The sequence below is a fragment of the Thalia democratica genome, unplaced genomic scaffold (genome assembly GCF_965202585.1).
Source record: "Thalia democratica unplaced genomic scaffold, ktThaDemo2.hap1.1 HAP1_SCAFFOLD_420, whole genome shotgun sequence".
NCBI lineage: Eukaryota > Metazoa > Chordata > Thaliacea > Salpida > Salpidae > Thalia > Thalia democratica.
In genome coordinates, this window is record NW_028139485.1 from 24,171 (window position 1) to 38,521 (window position 14,351).

Below are 14,351 nucleotides of genomic sequence, written 5' to 3' on the forward strand. Positions count from 1 at the left end.
AGCTAAAATTTTCAAAGTTGTATGACAAACTTTGTACTTTCTAATAGTTATTTTTTATTTTCTGAATTTAAATTATTTTCCACAAATAATTTAAAACACAGCAACAATATGAGGGTTCACTCTGCTAGCTATGTTTACTTAGTTTATGTGGTATAATAAAATAAACTTAGTTGGACGTTTTTGCTTAAGCATATTTCCATGACAGTTTAAACTCACATGAAGGTATTAAATTTGAGTTTTTATACTTTATTGTTTCTCACTATATCAAATAATATTGATGTAAACAGTTTTAAATATTCCAACATTAAGACCTATTTAAAAAAGTTTTTTTTTTACAATTAAGAAGAAGTCAAAAAGTAATTAAATCTAATCCATAAGTCTTTTTTAAAAATAAATAACTCTTTTAATAATATTTGAATATTTAGTATAGATAACTAAAATATATTATTTTTGTAAAGTATTTGTAATAAACAAGCATGAAAATATTTAATGTTTCAAAATAATTAGTTTCAGTGAGGCAAGCTAAGTTTTTAAAGTTTTAAAAACAAAACGTTAATTAAAATTAACATTTTTATATCCTGATCAGAAATCACTCAAGCATTTATTTGTAATTTGAACTTTAATAAAGTGGTTTAACTTCATTTTCTACAAAATTGAAAGCTTTTTACACAAATACTAAATATAAAAATACTATACAAAATATACAAATACTGTATATGTATTTTATAGAATTTAAGATAAAAAGCTTAAGTAAAAATAATACACGTATATAGTACATATAACTTTATTTAACTGTTATCTAAATAAAAAATTTTTGCAGTTTAAAATTTAAACCAAAAATAATATTTTTTTAAGTAAAAAACTAGCTAATATATGTTTTTAAAATCACTTTTAAAAATAAAACAGCTAAGTTTATATATAAATATACATATTAATTTTTTTTTTGAACTTTATGTTTATAAATGAAAAGTTTTTTCATGCACCAGGTCCTAGGACCAAATATTTTGGGTACTTTTTTGTTGTTCAATAAGCAATATGTGTCAACTTTTTTAATTAGGTTCAAAGTTGAGTTTTCATTGTTCAGAAAGTATTTTAAAAGTTAAAAAAGACCCCTACTTATTGAATAAAATTTATTTGCCTTTATTTTTTTCACTTTAAAGTTGTTCTTATGTAGAATCAATTGTGTCAAATTAATAAATTAACTTTATCTACAAGAAACTATTTTACACTTATTGTGTTTAGCTTTGCTTTTAACTAAGTAAAAAAATATCAATATAATTTATTGTTGAGTGTCCTAAAGTTCAATTTTTTATATATTATAGAAAGATAAAACAACAAACTGTCAATTTGTCCTTTCAGTTTTAAAAACTTTAAAAAAAATATGCTGAAACTTTTCAACAAAATCAAGATACAAAACACCAGGCAGGTTTCATACCTCGTCAACAGACCCGAGTACTCATGGTTGAAGGAGCTTGGTTTGGAGGAGGAAAATAAAGGAGTTTTTGATGGAGAGTGGAAGCACGGAGGGGGTGATGTAAGATTTTACTTTATTATAAAGTAGATTGAAACAACCAGTTTTTATTATTTGGTTTTAATTAAAAGCGGATAAGATAAACCTCGTCCACTCTTGTAAAATTTATTTTGAATATTAAGGCTCTTTTTTAATACAAAAAGTTTTTTAAAGATAACATTTTCAAAGAAAACATTTCAATAAAACTTCAAAAATAAAAAAATGTTTATTTTCCTTAAACTGCTCATATCAAAAGTAGCTAAAAATAGCTGTTAAGCAAAATTTTAACAGATGGTAACTTCTTACTCGCCTGCTACAAATGAACCCATTGCAAAAGTTTCAGCTGTTAGTTTTTATTTTAATTAATTAAAAAAAACATAAAAAGTAAAGCTTAGTTTCTGTAGAAATTAGTTTGTATTTAAGTATTGTAGACAAAAAAAATATTATATTGATCAAGTAGCCAAACTTCTTCTATAGCGGTATTATAAATAGTACCCTAAAAGCTTTTGACTATAAATGTTATAAGTGCTGCAGTTTAGATGTTTTCAAATATACAAGACTTGATTTTAGATTTATTAAAGAAAATTGTTTGATTTCCAAAAATATTATAAGAACAAAGTTTTGGAAAAATAAAATAACATTATTTACTATAATTTTTAAATGTTGAGAACTTAAATTGTTTAAATAACAACTAAATTCATAACTATAGAGCAAGTTAGCAATCTAATATTGCTATATTATAATTAATAATAATTTTATTTATAAAGTTCAAACAATACAGGCAACATTAGACGACTACTCAACAACGATAGAAGCAAGCAGGGAGGCTTACAAGGAATGGGCGTCCATGCCCGCACCACAGAGAGGAGAAATTGTCAGGCAGGTCGGTCATGCGTTGAGGGAGAAGAAGACGTTGCTTGGCAACCTCGAAGCCCTTGAGGTTGGTTTAAGTTTGATTTGCTTTAGAATTTGTAGTAGTGTTTTTATAATTTCTTGAAAAACTTTGTTTGTACTTAAAACTGTTAATATAGGAAAATAAAACTTAATGATATTTTATTTGAAAGTTCACTAAATAAAATATAAATTGTTACAAAAAGTATTTTTTAGAACGTCTTAATATTTTACAAATTTTATTTTTTAATATTTTTATTTTATTTTTAGGTTGGTAAAATAGCAGTAGAAGGAGCAGGTGAAGTCCAGGAATATATTGATGTTTGTGATTATGCAGTTGGCCTCTCCAGAATGTTACCTGGAGCCGTGTTTCCGTCTGAACGTTAGTTAAAACAATTTTTCAGATACTTAAAATATAAAAAAACCTAGCCCAGTCTTTGTTAAATAAAAACTTATCATATCTTTAATTATATAATTGATAGGTTTTCATTGATTTTTAATAGGTTGTCTTTTTTTAATATTTTTAGGATTGAAGTTTATGATTATAACTTTATGAAGGTCAATGATTTTGCTTCAATTAAAAATATTATTAAAAAAGTACAAATAACTTTTTATTGGAAATTGAAAACATATTTTACAAATTTTTTTTATGTCATTGATGTTGCAGGTTGTGATAAAATATCATTCATTTATTACTTGAATTTATTATTTGAGCAGGGTTGCCACTTTACCTGGAAACCTGGAAAAACCTGGAATTTGACAATTTAGGCTAAAATAACCTGAAAAAGCCTGGAATTTGAGAAATTTTGAAAAAAACCTGGAAAAACCTGGAATTTTTAATAGTTTTAACATTTTCAGTTGTAAAATTATGAATTGACACAAAAATCTATCATATAATTAAGATTTATTGTCATCATCAAAATTTTTTTTTATTAAAAAACACATTTAAAGTAATTTTACAGTATCTTTTCAATATTTTTATACTATTTAACACAGTTTCTTAAATAAAAATTATCTTAAAACTAAAATAAACCCAAAAATGTGTAGTTTTAAAAACCTGGAAAAAAATTGAAAAAACGAGTGGCAACCCTGTTTGAATAAGATTTGACTTGTAACTGAAGATCCCTTAAAGGAATCCCTTAGTGAAACTTAGTTTTGCAAATAAAAATCTTGAATAATTAATCTTGTATTCATTTATTACTTAAGTCTTATATAACATTTCATATTAAAATTTTTGTTCAAATACTTGAAAAAGTTATAAGATAGCTTTTTTTAACAGCATTTAGATTTTAGATTAAAAAATCTGTACATATTATAGTTAATGTACTTAATTTTATGGACAGTCTTTGTTAAATAAAAACTTATCATATTTATTTATAAAATATTTTACCACAATTTTTTTAATATTTAAAAAGTTTTGGAATAAAAGTACTTTGAAAAACTTTGTTGTTAGTTCTTTTTTGGGTTGTCTTTTTTTAAAACTTATCGTTTTGCCTAAACTTTTGTTTTGTTAAAACTAGTATATTTGGTGTCAAAAGTTTGTGGTATTTGTATTAACAACTAAAATTCTCATTAAAATACTTCATAAAAGATGCTAAAATTTATTTACGATTATTTAAGTAAAAGTTGTCTAAACTAAGCATGTTTATAATTCTATTATTGCATGTAAATAGTACAGTTTATTTCATAAAGGCTAGGTAATTTATTATATATTTTAAACCAACACATTTAGTTTTTTAAACTTAGTGATAATAGAATTATAGTTATTACTTTAATGCAACAGAGAACAATTTAATAGACAATTTTTAAGCTGCTTAAATAACTTATAAACAATATATACTAACTCTAACAATCCTATACTTTTAAACTTAGAATATGCTATACAATTTATTTTTTTTTTAAACTCCTTTTTATCTAAGCACAATATAATTATCTTAAATTATGTAATTTGTAGTCTAAATAAATATTTTCATCTTATACAGGTAAAGGACACGCCCTCATAGAGAATTGGAACCCGGTCGGAGTTGTGGGTGTGATAACAGCGTTCAACTTTCCCATTGCAGTGTACGGTTGGAACGCCGCAATTGCCCTCACCTGCGGAAACTCAGTCATGTGGAAACCTGCCCCCACCGTCAACTTGTCTACCGTTGCTGTGCAAAAGTTTGTTGATGTTTTTCAATATTTATGTATGTAAGAAGAATTTGGTATTGAAAACATCTAAATTTAAATGAAATGTAAGTGATTAATTTTTATATTACAAAAACTATAATTAACTTAGTTTTTGTAAGAAAACAAAAATAATAAAAGGTACTGGAAAAAACTACCAGCACCAAAATTGATAGTATTTTTAAGTTTTATTTGTATTTACATAGAAATTTAGCTAAATAATTCACTTTCTATGTAGCAGTAAAAAATATGCTCAAAAGTTTTTCTACACTCCTGGCACATTTGAATTTGGTGGGCAAAGTTTCTGATGAACTTCCTTCATTTTTTTCTTTGGCTCTTGTTGTGGTTGCTTTGAGTATGCTTTGGGAGTTGATGGCACTTAATGATTCTTTACGTATAAATGAAAAAATAGAATTTCATGGCCCAGTGAATACAACGACCACTGCGGGCTTTTAAATTAGGTCAGCATAAAAGCTGCTGTAGCCAACAGTATTTTGAAGAGCAACGACAAAATAGTTTAGGTGGAAGAACATAATTGCCTTGCAAAATAGACTTGATTCAAAAACAGAGTATCTGAATGCAGTAGTGATTACGGGTCCTTGATCATTGATTAGTTTATAATTGTGAAATTTAGATCATGGACTGTTATATGGTTGTCAATTTCTGGATTTATATTTAAATGATTAAATGATCAGGAACTGCATGATATTTAATTGTTATTATTATTACTCCTGTCAAAAATATGTTTCAACTAAAATAACTGTTTGCTCATTAGTATATGGCAACTTAAGGGTCAGGTCAGACTCTTACAAGTTAAAGCTTATTGATAAAAAAAGAAAAATAGAGAAAGAATTGATAAAACATTTCAAACTCTATTTAACTTCAAAAAATGGCTCTATATTTTTGTGTAACCAGTAATTGTCTACTAGTACTAAAAGTTTTATTTTCCAGCAATTTTGTCAATGACTAAGTTTTTTCAAGTAGTTTTGTTTTTTTGATCTGGAAAAACGTTACTTCTATATTTTAAGCTTATTTAATATTTAGATTTAAAACAAACTTTAAGTTTTTCAATAGCCTATTATAAATCTTATAGTATTATAAACATCAAAAAACCAAATAGATAAATAAATGCTTAAACATCTGAACTCAAAAATTAAAGAAAATTGACAGTTTCTAATTATAACATTAACTAATACGCATAGATGTTAAGCATAATAACAATAACTGTATTCCTTATGCTGTAGTAGCCTAAATAAAATAAAAAAACTATTTGTTAAGCTGTGGTTTTTAAGCTAACGTAGACTTAAACAAAAATTAATAAAAAATATTTAGATAACTATTTTGAGTATACTTTAACACTTTCACGGATTAAAAATAAATGCGTAGCTCTAAAGAACTTCGACCAAGTATTTGAATTAGACTATATCTTATCTAAGTAACTTTAACTGAAATTACTCTTAATAGTATATTTTGTTTATAAAAGTTATTGTGTTAAAATTATCAAATTAATAAATACTAACACAATGAAAAAAATACGACCAAGTATTTGAATTAAATTCAATAATTCAAATTATAATGATTCCATAATTCATCTGATGATTACTTTAGATAAAATATGGAAGCTAATTTATATAATAATATCTTTGGAATTATTATACTAATATTATTATTACAGGATAATGGCGGACGTGATGTCATCGAACAACGTCAACCCTGCTGTGACGTCACTGTTGTGCGGAGGAAGCGACGTGGGAGAAACGATGTCACGTGACCCGCGCATCGACCTCTTGTCGTTCACCGGATCCACGGAAGTCGGACAGCAGGTCGGGGTGGAAGTTCAGAGAAGATTCGGAAGAAAAATATTGGAACTCGGAGGCAACAACGCCATCATTGGTTTGTTTATTTTAATTTTTATTTTTTAAGTTATTTATAGTAAATTAAAATGAGCAAACTAGTTTTATTTGTATTATTTTATTTAAATTCATTTAGACTATTTCTTGTTCTTACAGCCTTTACGCATAAAGGATTAAATCTTTTTCTTAGCTTTGTTTACCCATAAGTAGTAATTTAATCAATTTGTTGATGATCTTGAGGTGCAATGTAGTTTTTTTTAATACTTACGAAAATTGACAGGCTAAAATTAAATTCTGTAAAAGTTATGAACTAAACAATTAAATCTTTTTATTAGTACAATTAACCTAGTACAACTTACTGAACAGTATTGGAGGACGCAGATGTGGACATGGTGGTGAGGGGAGCATTGTTCGCGTCGGTCGGTACCCAGGGACAGAGGTGCACCACATGCAGAAGGTTGCTGGTTCATCCTTCGTTGTATCAGGAGGTGCTTGATAAATTGAAGGCAGCATACCAGCAAGTTCCCGTTGGTAACCCGCTTGATGGTTCGTTTGATAACTTGTTATTATTAAAGAAGTTGGTATTTAATTTGTAACTTTTTATTTTGTATCAATGCAAAGATTAAAATATAATCTTGTAACTATGACTTGGAAGTTATTAATTTTAAAATTAGTACTTGTTGCAACAAAATGTAAAAATATACTAATATATTTGAAGTTATTTTAAGCTTTTAAAAGTCCCTTTTTTATATTACTTTGTAATTTTTACTACAAAAGGGACAAGAAAACTTGTGTTTTAAAACTGATGGAAAAAATAAAAAGTACTCAAAAAAGTTCTAAAAAAATTTTATTACAATAAATATTTACCACCCATTTTACAGTTTGTGGTTACAAAAAATAAGTAACTATTTCAGTTAACTTTTCTATGTTTTAGATTACCTCTTCTGGAGTTGTTTTTGTTAACATTAACAAAGTATAAAATTTATATTTCCTAACAAGTAGTTAACAATTCTTTTAAACAGACTAATCACTTAAATTAAAATAAAATTTTACATTTATTAAAAGTTTCCAAGCTAAAATCACAGCTTACAGCCTTTTTTATGATATGATTAAGTTTAGTGATAACCATTTGACAAATATTCTTATGTTATATCACCTTAGCTCCAAGTATTTTTTGTATACATATTTTTTTTATATATGTTTGTAATAGTACTTTTAAATAATTTTTTTAAAGATATTTGAAATGGTACAAAGCAGTATATATCTTTGTTTCATTAAGTTTTGTATTACGTTTAATACTTTGAGCAAGTTTGCCACAAACTTAGGTTAATTTTAATATTTTTTCAATCTCAGGCTAGTTTTTGTGAACTATTACTTTTTCTTTAAAATTGTGTTTTTATTAAGTCATATATTATCATTTTGGTGTTTTTAGATGTTTAACTGGATTCATAAATATTTTTTTTGAACCTTGACTCGTATCTATTTTTATATCAGTTTTATTTTAAGCTCCTGCCGAATCCGGCTAGTTTTAACCTAACCAGGCTGAGTCTTTTTCAGGAAATAAGACAACCCTGTTTAAATTGAGAGTGGTTTGAAAATATTTTTCTAATTATTAAAATAATCAAAACATTAGTTTTTTTTGTTAGGTTTACGTTCTGTAGTGTATTTATTAGGTAAATGGACCTTTTTTTAAAGTCTAATTATTTAATAAGTGTGTTCTATTAAAAATATTATGTTTTGTATTTTAAAATTTCACTTATTAATGTTAGTACCTTTTTTAAAGAAGTTCAAATGCGTAGTTTGTTAACGTCAATTTAAGTGCAGTATTTGTTTATAGCATTCACAAGTTCTAACATAACTTTTGATAATTTTAATGAGGAAATGTTCAAACTTTACGCTTAAATAACATTTTATGTAGGCTTCATGTATTATTGTTTATAAGCTTATATAAATTAAAAGTTTAGTATTATTTATTAGTACTATCATATTACTTAATTATTAAATTACATACATACCATTGAATTAATACTCCAGTCCAGGGTTGTCAAAAATAAGTAATCTCGAAAACTTAATAAAGTTTTAATTTTTTTAATGAAATATTTTTTCAGTTTTTTTTGTTCATTAAATTTTGGTATTTATTATACTAAGTACTAAGTATATTTTTGTTTTGGTCAATGGTTGCTAGAAATAAGTAATTGTGAACACTCAAAAACAATAACTTTAAAGGTCATGTTTGAGTAATTTTTTGAAATAAATGAATTTAAAATGCTTCGGCCCGCAAAGTACTAAATTTTTCCGCGTCCGACCCGCAGACTAAAAGCGCTTCCACTCCTATCCTATTCGGTATTTTGTTGATAGAGTTTTTTGTGTTTTTTCCTTTATTAATTGAAAAGCTGTATGCGTTCTAAAGTTAGTATAATTCTCAATCTTCTCTTGTTTTTTTTCTGGAGCAGACAATATAGTTGTATATACAGTAGAAATAGTTTTGTTGATTAAAGTTTTTATTATGTTCACATACGGCGATTCTACTTTAACACTAATAGTAAGAAAAAACTTAGGTTTGTTAAAGAATTTTTCCATAGTAAGACGGTAAAAATTGGTTAAATGATCATATTTTTAGTAGAGTAAGGTCAGATAGTTTGTGAGATCAGTTGTCACAATTATACTTGAATACAAGTATATTATCAACATTCTACAGTTATACTACAAAAATAAAGTTTTTTTGTTGCGTTTTATTTATGACTGTCCAGAACAGCAATTATTTTATTACAACCTCCAATGTTTTTGAGTTGTAACGAAAAGCAATGTGCAATATATGTGATTATTAAGGTCAAAACATCAAAACAGGTTGCAAAAAGACAATCATTTGAGTTTTTTGTTTTAACTTTTAAGTTATTAGAAATTGTTTTTAAGTAGTTTCAAACTACAATTTAACAGAAGGAGTATTGTACGGCCCGCTTCACAACAAAAATGCAGTGGAAATTTACAAATCTGCAGTTGATCAGGCTGTTAAAAATGGCGGTAAAATTGAAGTCGGAGGAAATGTTAGTTGAAATATTTTTGTAAAATATCTATTAAAGTTTTTATTAGTTGTGTATTTTTCAAATTTCCACTTTTAACTTGTCTTTTCTTAAAGTTTTTATAAATATTATTTTCTACCAACAAGTGTTTTGTTTCTGTCTTTTATTTAGGTTGTAGTTAACCAACTCATTACATTTTGAGCTCAGTTCTCAAACTTAAATAAAACTTGTTGTCAAGGTGATGGACCGACCTGGCAACTACGTGGAACCCACCATAATATCGGGGTTGAAGCACGACGACCCCATAGTCCATAAGGAGTCGTTCGTTCCCGTGCTGTACGTCATCGCGATGGAAGAAGGTTCGTTGCAGGAGGGAGTAAGGTGGAATAACGAGGTTGATCAGGGACTGACCTCAGCCCTGTTCACACAAAACGTCGGCAACATATTCCACTGGATGGGGTGCGTTGATATGTTTCAGAAAAACTATTTATCTGGTTTTAATAAATAGCTTCTGAATATTTAGTGTGTGAAACAACAAATATTGTAATTTATGTTTATTACCTGTAAACAAGTTTTATATGTTTTAGTAAAAATTTAAGTTTGAAAAGTATTATTGTTTTAAAAGTATGTAGTTTGAATTTTAAGTATACTGGTAGCTACGAATAGTACAATACTCCATTATCATTATTTTCAGACCGCATGGATCAGACTGCGGGATTGTGAACGTGAACATTCCGACATCCGGGGCTGAGATCGGAGGGGCGTTCGGAGGAGAAAAGCACACGGGAGGCGGTAGAGAGAGTGGAAGCGATTCGTGGAAACAGTACATGAGGAGAAGCACCTGGTTTGTTGAAATAATATAAATATTTTAAAAGTTGTTTTGATCTCTTATAAAAGTCTGTTTAATAAATTTTCATAAATTGAGAAAGTAGCTGTTTTTCAAATTGAAAAACAAGCTACAAAAAATATTTCATTATATAGAGATCTGGGAAATGTTTTATATCACTATATATAACTTTTAAAATAAATTTCTTGTTAAGTAGTTTTACGTATTTAAATCTAAAATACTTTTACAATGTCAGTTTTAAGTTTAAAAAAAAAGAAACTTATTTGATTTTTTTTTCAGCTATATTTAATTAACAAGCAACTAAATTATCTGTTCTATAAAGTATAGCATGTTGTTTTGTTTTTTAAGATTTTTTCTTATTCTGAGATCTTTAATTCTGATTTTTTTAGATAGCATAACACTTTTAACAAACTTTGAATAGTGCAATATTTTGCAGTTATTAGTCTATTGCTAGACTTTATATCCATGACAATTATTAAACTTAATTATTATTATTATCACAGCAAAAACAAATTTCAAGGTTAAATCAAAAGTTGTGTTTATATAAAGTTTATTTATAAAACTTTTGTTTTCAGTACAATCAACTACAGCAAAGACCTCCCATTGGCACAAGGAATCAAGTTTGACTGAGCATATTTTTATTTTAATCATATCAACATTTCTTAACTTATGCTTTTTTGCATTTTAAAGTCTTAAATCAAGCAAGAGTTTACTGTTATTTTCAAAATTTACTGTAAATACACAATATTATGTTCACTTTTTATTTAAAGTCTTATTTTTAACCATCTTTCATATCATTGGATGTTGCACATACTTTTTAATCAAGCGAATTTATTCATTAGATAATAAACTGTAGAAGTATTTGAGATGTTGTATTGATACTCAAAAAGTTTTATTTGTAGTATAAAAACGTAACTATCATGTCTAATTATAGATAATGAAAATTTTGCTAGAATAAAGTTTCTAAAGCGTTACAATTAAAAACCTCATTAATATCTTAAAAAGTTAATGATATGTTCCACTTAATTTAATAAAAGTTCTAATTAAAACTTTCAACTATAATTTATTTATTTACTTTTTTTAAATAGATGATTTTTTCTTACTTATGTAAATTCCTTGTAATTAAAACTGTAACACTGTTGTTTTTTGTTTAGTTTTCAAGCCTGTAGATTTTAACTTTGAATTATTTTTGTTTGGAAAGTTCAAAGAATTATCGAGTTGATAAATGCGTAAAAAGTATAATTCTATAACCACTTTAACGTCAGTTTATCAAAATTTATGTTTTTTTTCAAAAGATTGTAAACATATTACAATGGTCTTAATAGCTTCCAAAGTCTAAGTGGTTTGGCTAAAAAAATGTTTATATTGATTTATAATTAACTGAGCTTGTATTAATTTTAACGTAATTTACAAATTTGATGACTTTTTTTGATTCCAGTTACTCATGTAATAAAAGTATTGTCACAAATTGAAGGGTAGTAGGCGTAAGTTTTGTTATTATTCAGGTTTTTCTATAATTTACATACAAAGGTTCGAAGCTAAAGTTTTAACTTAGAAAGAAAAATAATACTCACAGGCTATCAATCGGAAAAGACATTTTTGAACAAAATAACCATTGTGTGGAAAATTGACATGTATAATCGAATATTTTTACCTAAGTACAATATTGCAAATAATTTGATAACATTTTAAGTGTAACCTACCTATAAAATATTGAGTAGTACACAGTATAATAAACCTCATCACTTCGTAAATCTTTATTGAACATAGTGAACTTTATTACTGAAATATAAAATAGAAGTTTAAGACTCACATAACATACACCTTTAGATGTTGTTTTAGACACAGTTTAACTAAGTTTATAAATCATGGAAACTATTAGGTTTTTTCATTACGACAAATTTAACTTATTCACTTAGAATATAAGGCTCAAATTGAATTGCAACTTTATTACTAAGTTTAAAATAAGTATTTAACAAACAAAAGGTAAAATTATTTTGTATACAAGCATAAAATAACTATAAAAAACGTATTAATTTCTAATAAGCTCTTCACAACGTAGTATTAATTTTTTTTGTAGTAAAAACAAATACATTTTTACTTTGATACATTTATCTTATAGTTATAAAAGTGTTAAACGACAAAAACTGTTAATCGAAAAAATTAGTTAAATGACAAAAAATTGTTCTACAGAAAGGGATACTTGTTAAACTCCAAATAGTTATACACGTGTAATTTCAAGTTTTACATAAATTTTTGAAGTTTAACTTTGTTTTAATTTAAAATTATTATTAGAAAATAAAAAATATTCAGATTTTTAAGGGTTTATTATCTTTTTTTTTCAATTTAATTGAAAATTTTACGTTTCTAACTCGAACATTTTCTTACTTGGTTTTTTCTAACTTACAATACCTACTAACTTGGTCTTTGGAAACAAATTGTTCTCGTTTAACAATATATTTTTCAAAAACCTGCATTACAAAGCAAAAATGATTATTCTCTTTAAATTTAATAGGTTCTTATATACAGATTAAAACTCTAGAGTTAAAAGTAAAGTATTCAATAATCAAGCTTGAAATGTGTCAAATATGAAAAAAATCAAGTAATTAAATACCGAGTCGAAAATGATAAATCAGGATGAACAAGTTTCAAAGTGAACGTCTAAAGAATTTTTTTTTAATGTACGGCTCGTACGTTGAATATGATTCTTAGAAGTTTATTGTACGTACTTTAAAGCATAAATCGTAGGGAAGATATAAAAATGTATAGGTTAGTTTATTGTACAAACGTTGAATTCAAAGAAGCTTAACTATTGGTTTGTTGTTTAAAAACATATATATACTTTCTGTGCAAAATAAAGTTAACAAAAGTTTACACTTATTTAAAAAGTAGTTGTTTGATCAACTACTTCTTATAATTTTTTTTCCAAATTTAAAGACAGAAAAAAAAATTACAACGAAAAGGTTTTATAAAAATTAAGTATCGTAAACTAAAGTTGAGTTAAAGCTTTAAAACAACTTTTAGATAATTTTTTTAACAATAAAGTTGACTCAAAATTTCATATTAACCTATTAAAAGTTTTTTGTATAAAGAAGTTTCAATATTTTTAAATATGACTTATATGAATTACAAAATTATGCATTCTTTATGACTACTTTATAGAAAAGTTTTCGAGTAATTTTTCATCTAAAATATTTTAGAAATAACTATTAAACATACATAAATCATAAATAAAGTTAATAATATGTTGGTAATGAATGATGTTTTTTAATGAAAGATTTGAAAATTTGAAGCTGTTTTCAAAGTAGTTTATCTATTTTTTAAACAACCTTTCTCTATAATAAATTAAAGATAAATACAGTAGATAGATAAAATATAAGTCAAATTTAGTTAATAATAAAACATAGAGAAACACTATATTAGCTAGGACAGCTAAAAACTTTGAAAAAAAATCCAAAAAACATTTGGCAGCCCTGCATAAAGCATATGGTGTAAATTCTTTATTCGTTTGAAACTTAAGTGATTCTGATGGTAAAACTTTAAACAAAAAAATTTAAATGAGTTCTAGTAATTGAAGTACTTTTACAACTGTTGTTATAAATAAATAACAATTTTATACCGTTTTACCAATTTATATCGTTTTATTGGTTTACGCTTTTAGAAAGCTTTAGGTATTTTTCCAGTAAGACTTGCATATCTATAACCAAATATTTTTACGATTTATATATGAACTTTAAATACAAAAAGCTTTGCAATTTATTTCACTTCTATCTAATTTAAGTAAAATAGTTTAAAGACTAATCTATGATCGCCTGTACAGTTTATTTTTTCTTTAAAAATAAAGTTTTAAACAACTCTCAATTTGGTTTTCGACAGAATCATTCAATCACTTTAGCTTTGTCTGAACTTGTTGAAGGGGTTCTGTCCAGTTTTGATAAATAAAACGCAGTTTGTGCAGTCTTTTTGGATTTAAGTAGAGCATTTGATAGTGTTGATAGAAATATATACTAAGGAAATTGGAATGTAATGGTGTGAAAGGAAATATGCATATACTAATTAGTTCA

At 26.0% G+C, this 14,351-nt stretch overlaps 1 protein-coding gene across 1 annotated transcript; it reads left to right on the forward strand.

The window, feature by feature from the left end:
* Positions 1–1,364: 1,364 nt before the first annotated feature.
* Positions 1,365–11,153, forward strand: LOC145846374 (alpha-aminoadipic semialdehyde dehydrogenase-like). The gene is made up of 11 exons (XM_082953187.1): positions 1,365–1,534; positions 1,802–1,855; positions 2,292–2,450; positions 2,672–2,783; positions 4,384–4,561; positions 6,243–6,460; positions 6,787–6,966; positions 9,358–9,464; positions 9,679–9,899; positions 10,135–10,284; positions 10,863–11,153. Exons 1-11 carry the CDS (start codon positions 1,382–1,384, stop codon positions 10,915–10,917), a joined length of 1,587 nt encoding a protein of 528 aa, XP_082809313.1. The 5' UTR covers positions 1,365–1,381; the 3' UTR covers positions 10,918–11,153.
* The last annotated feature ends 3,198 nt before the right edge of the window (positions 11,154–14,351 follow it).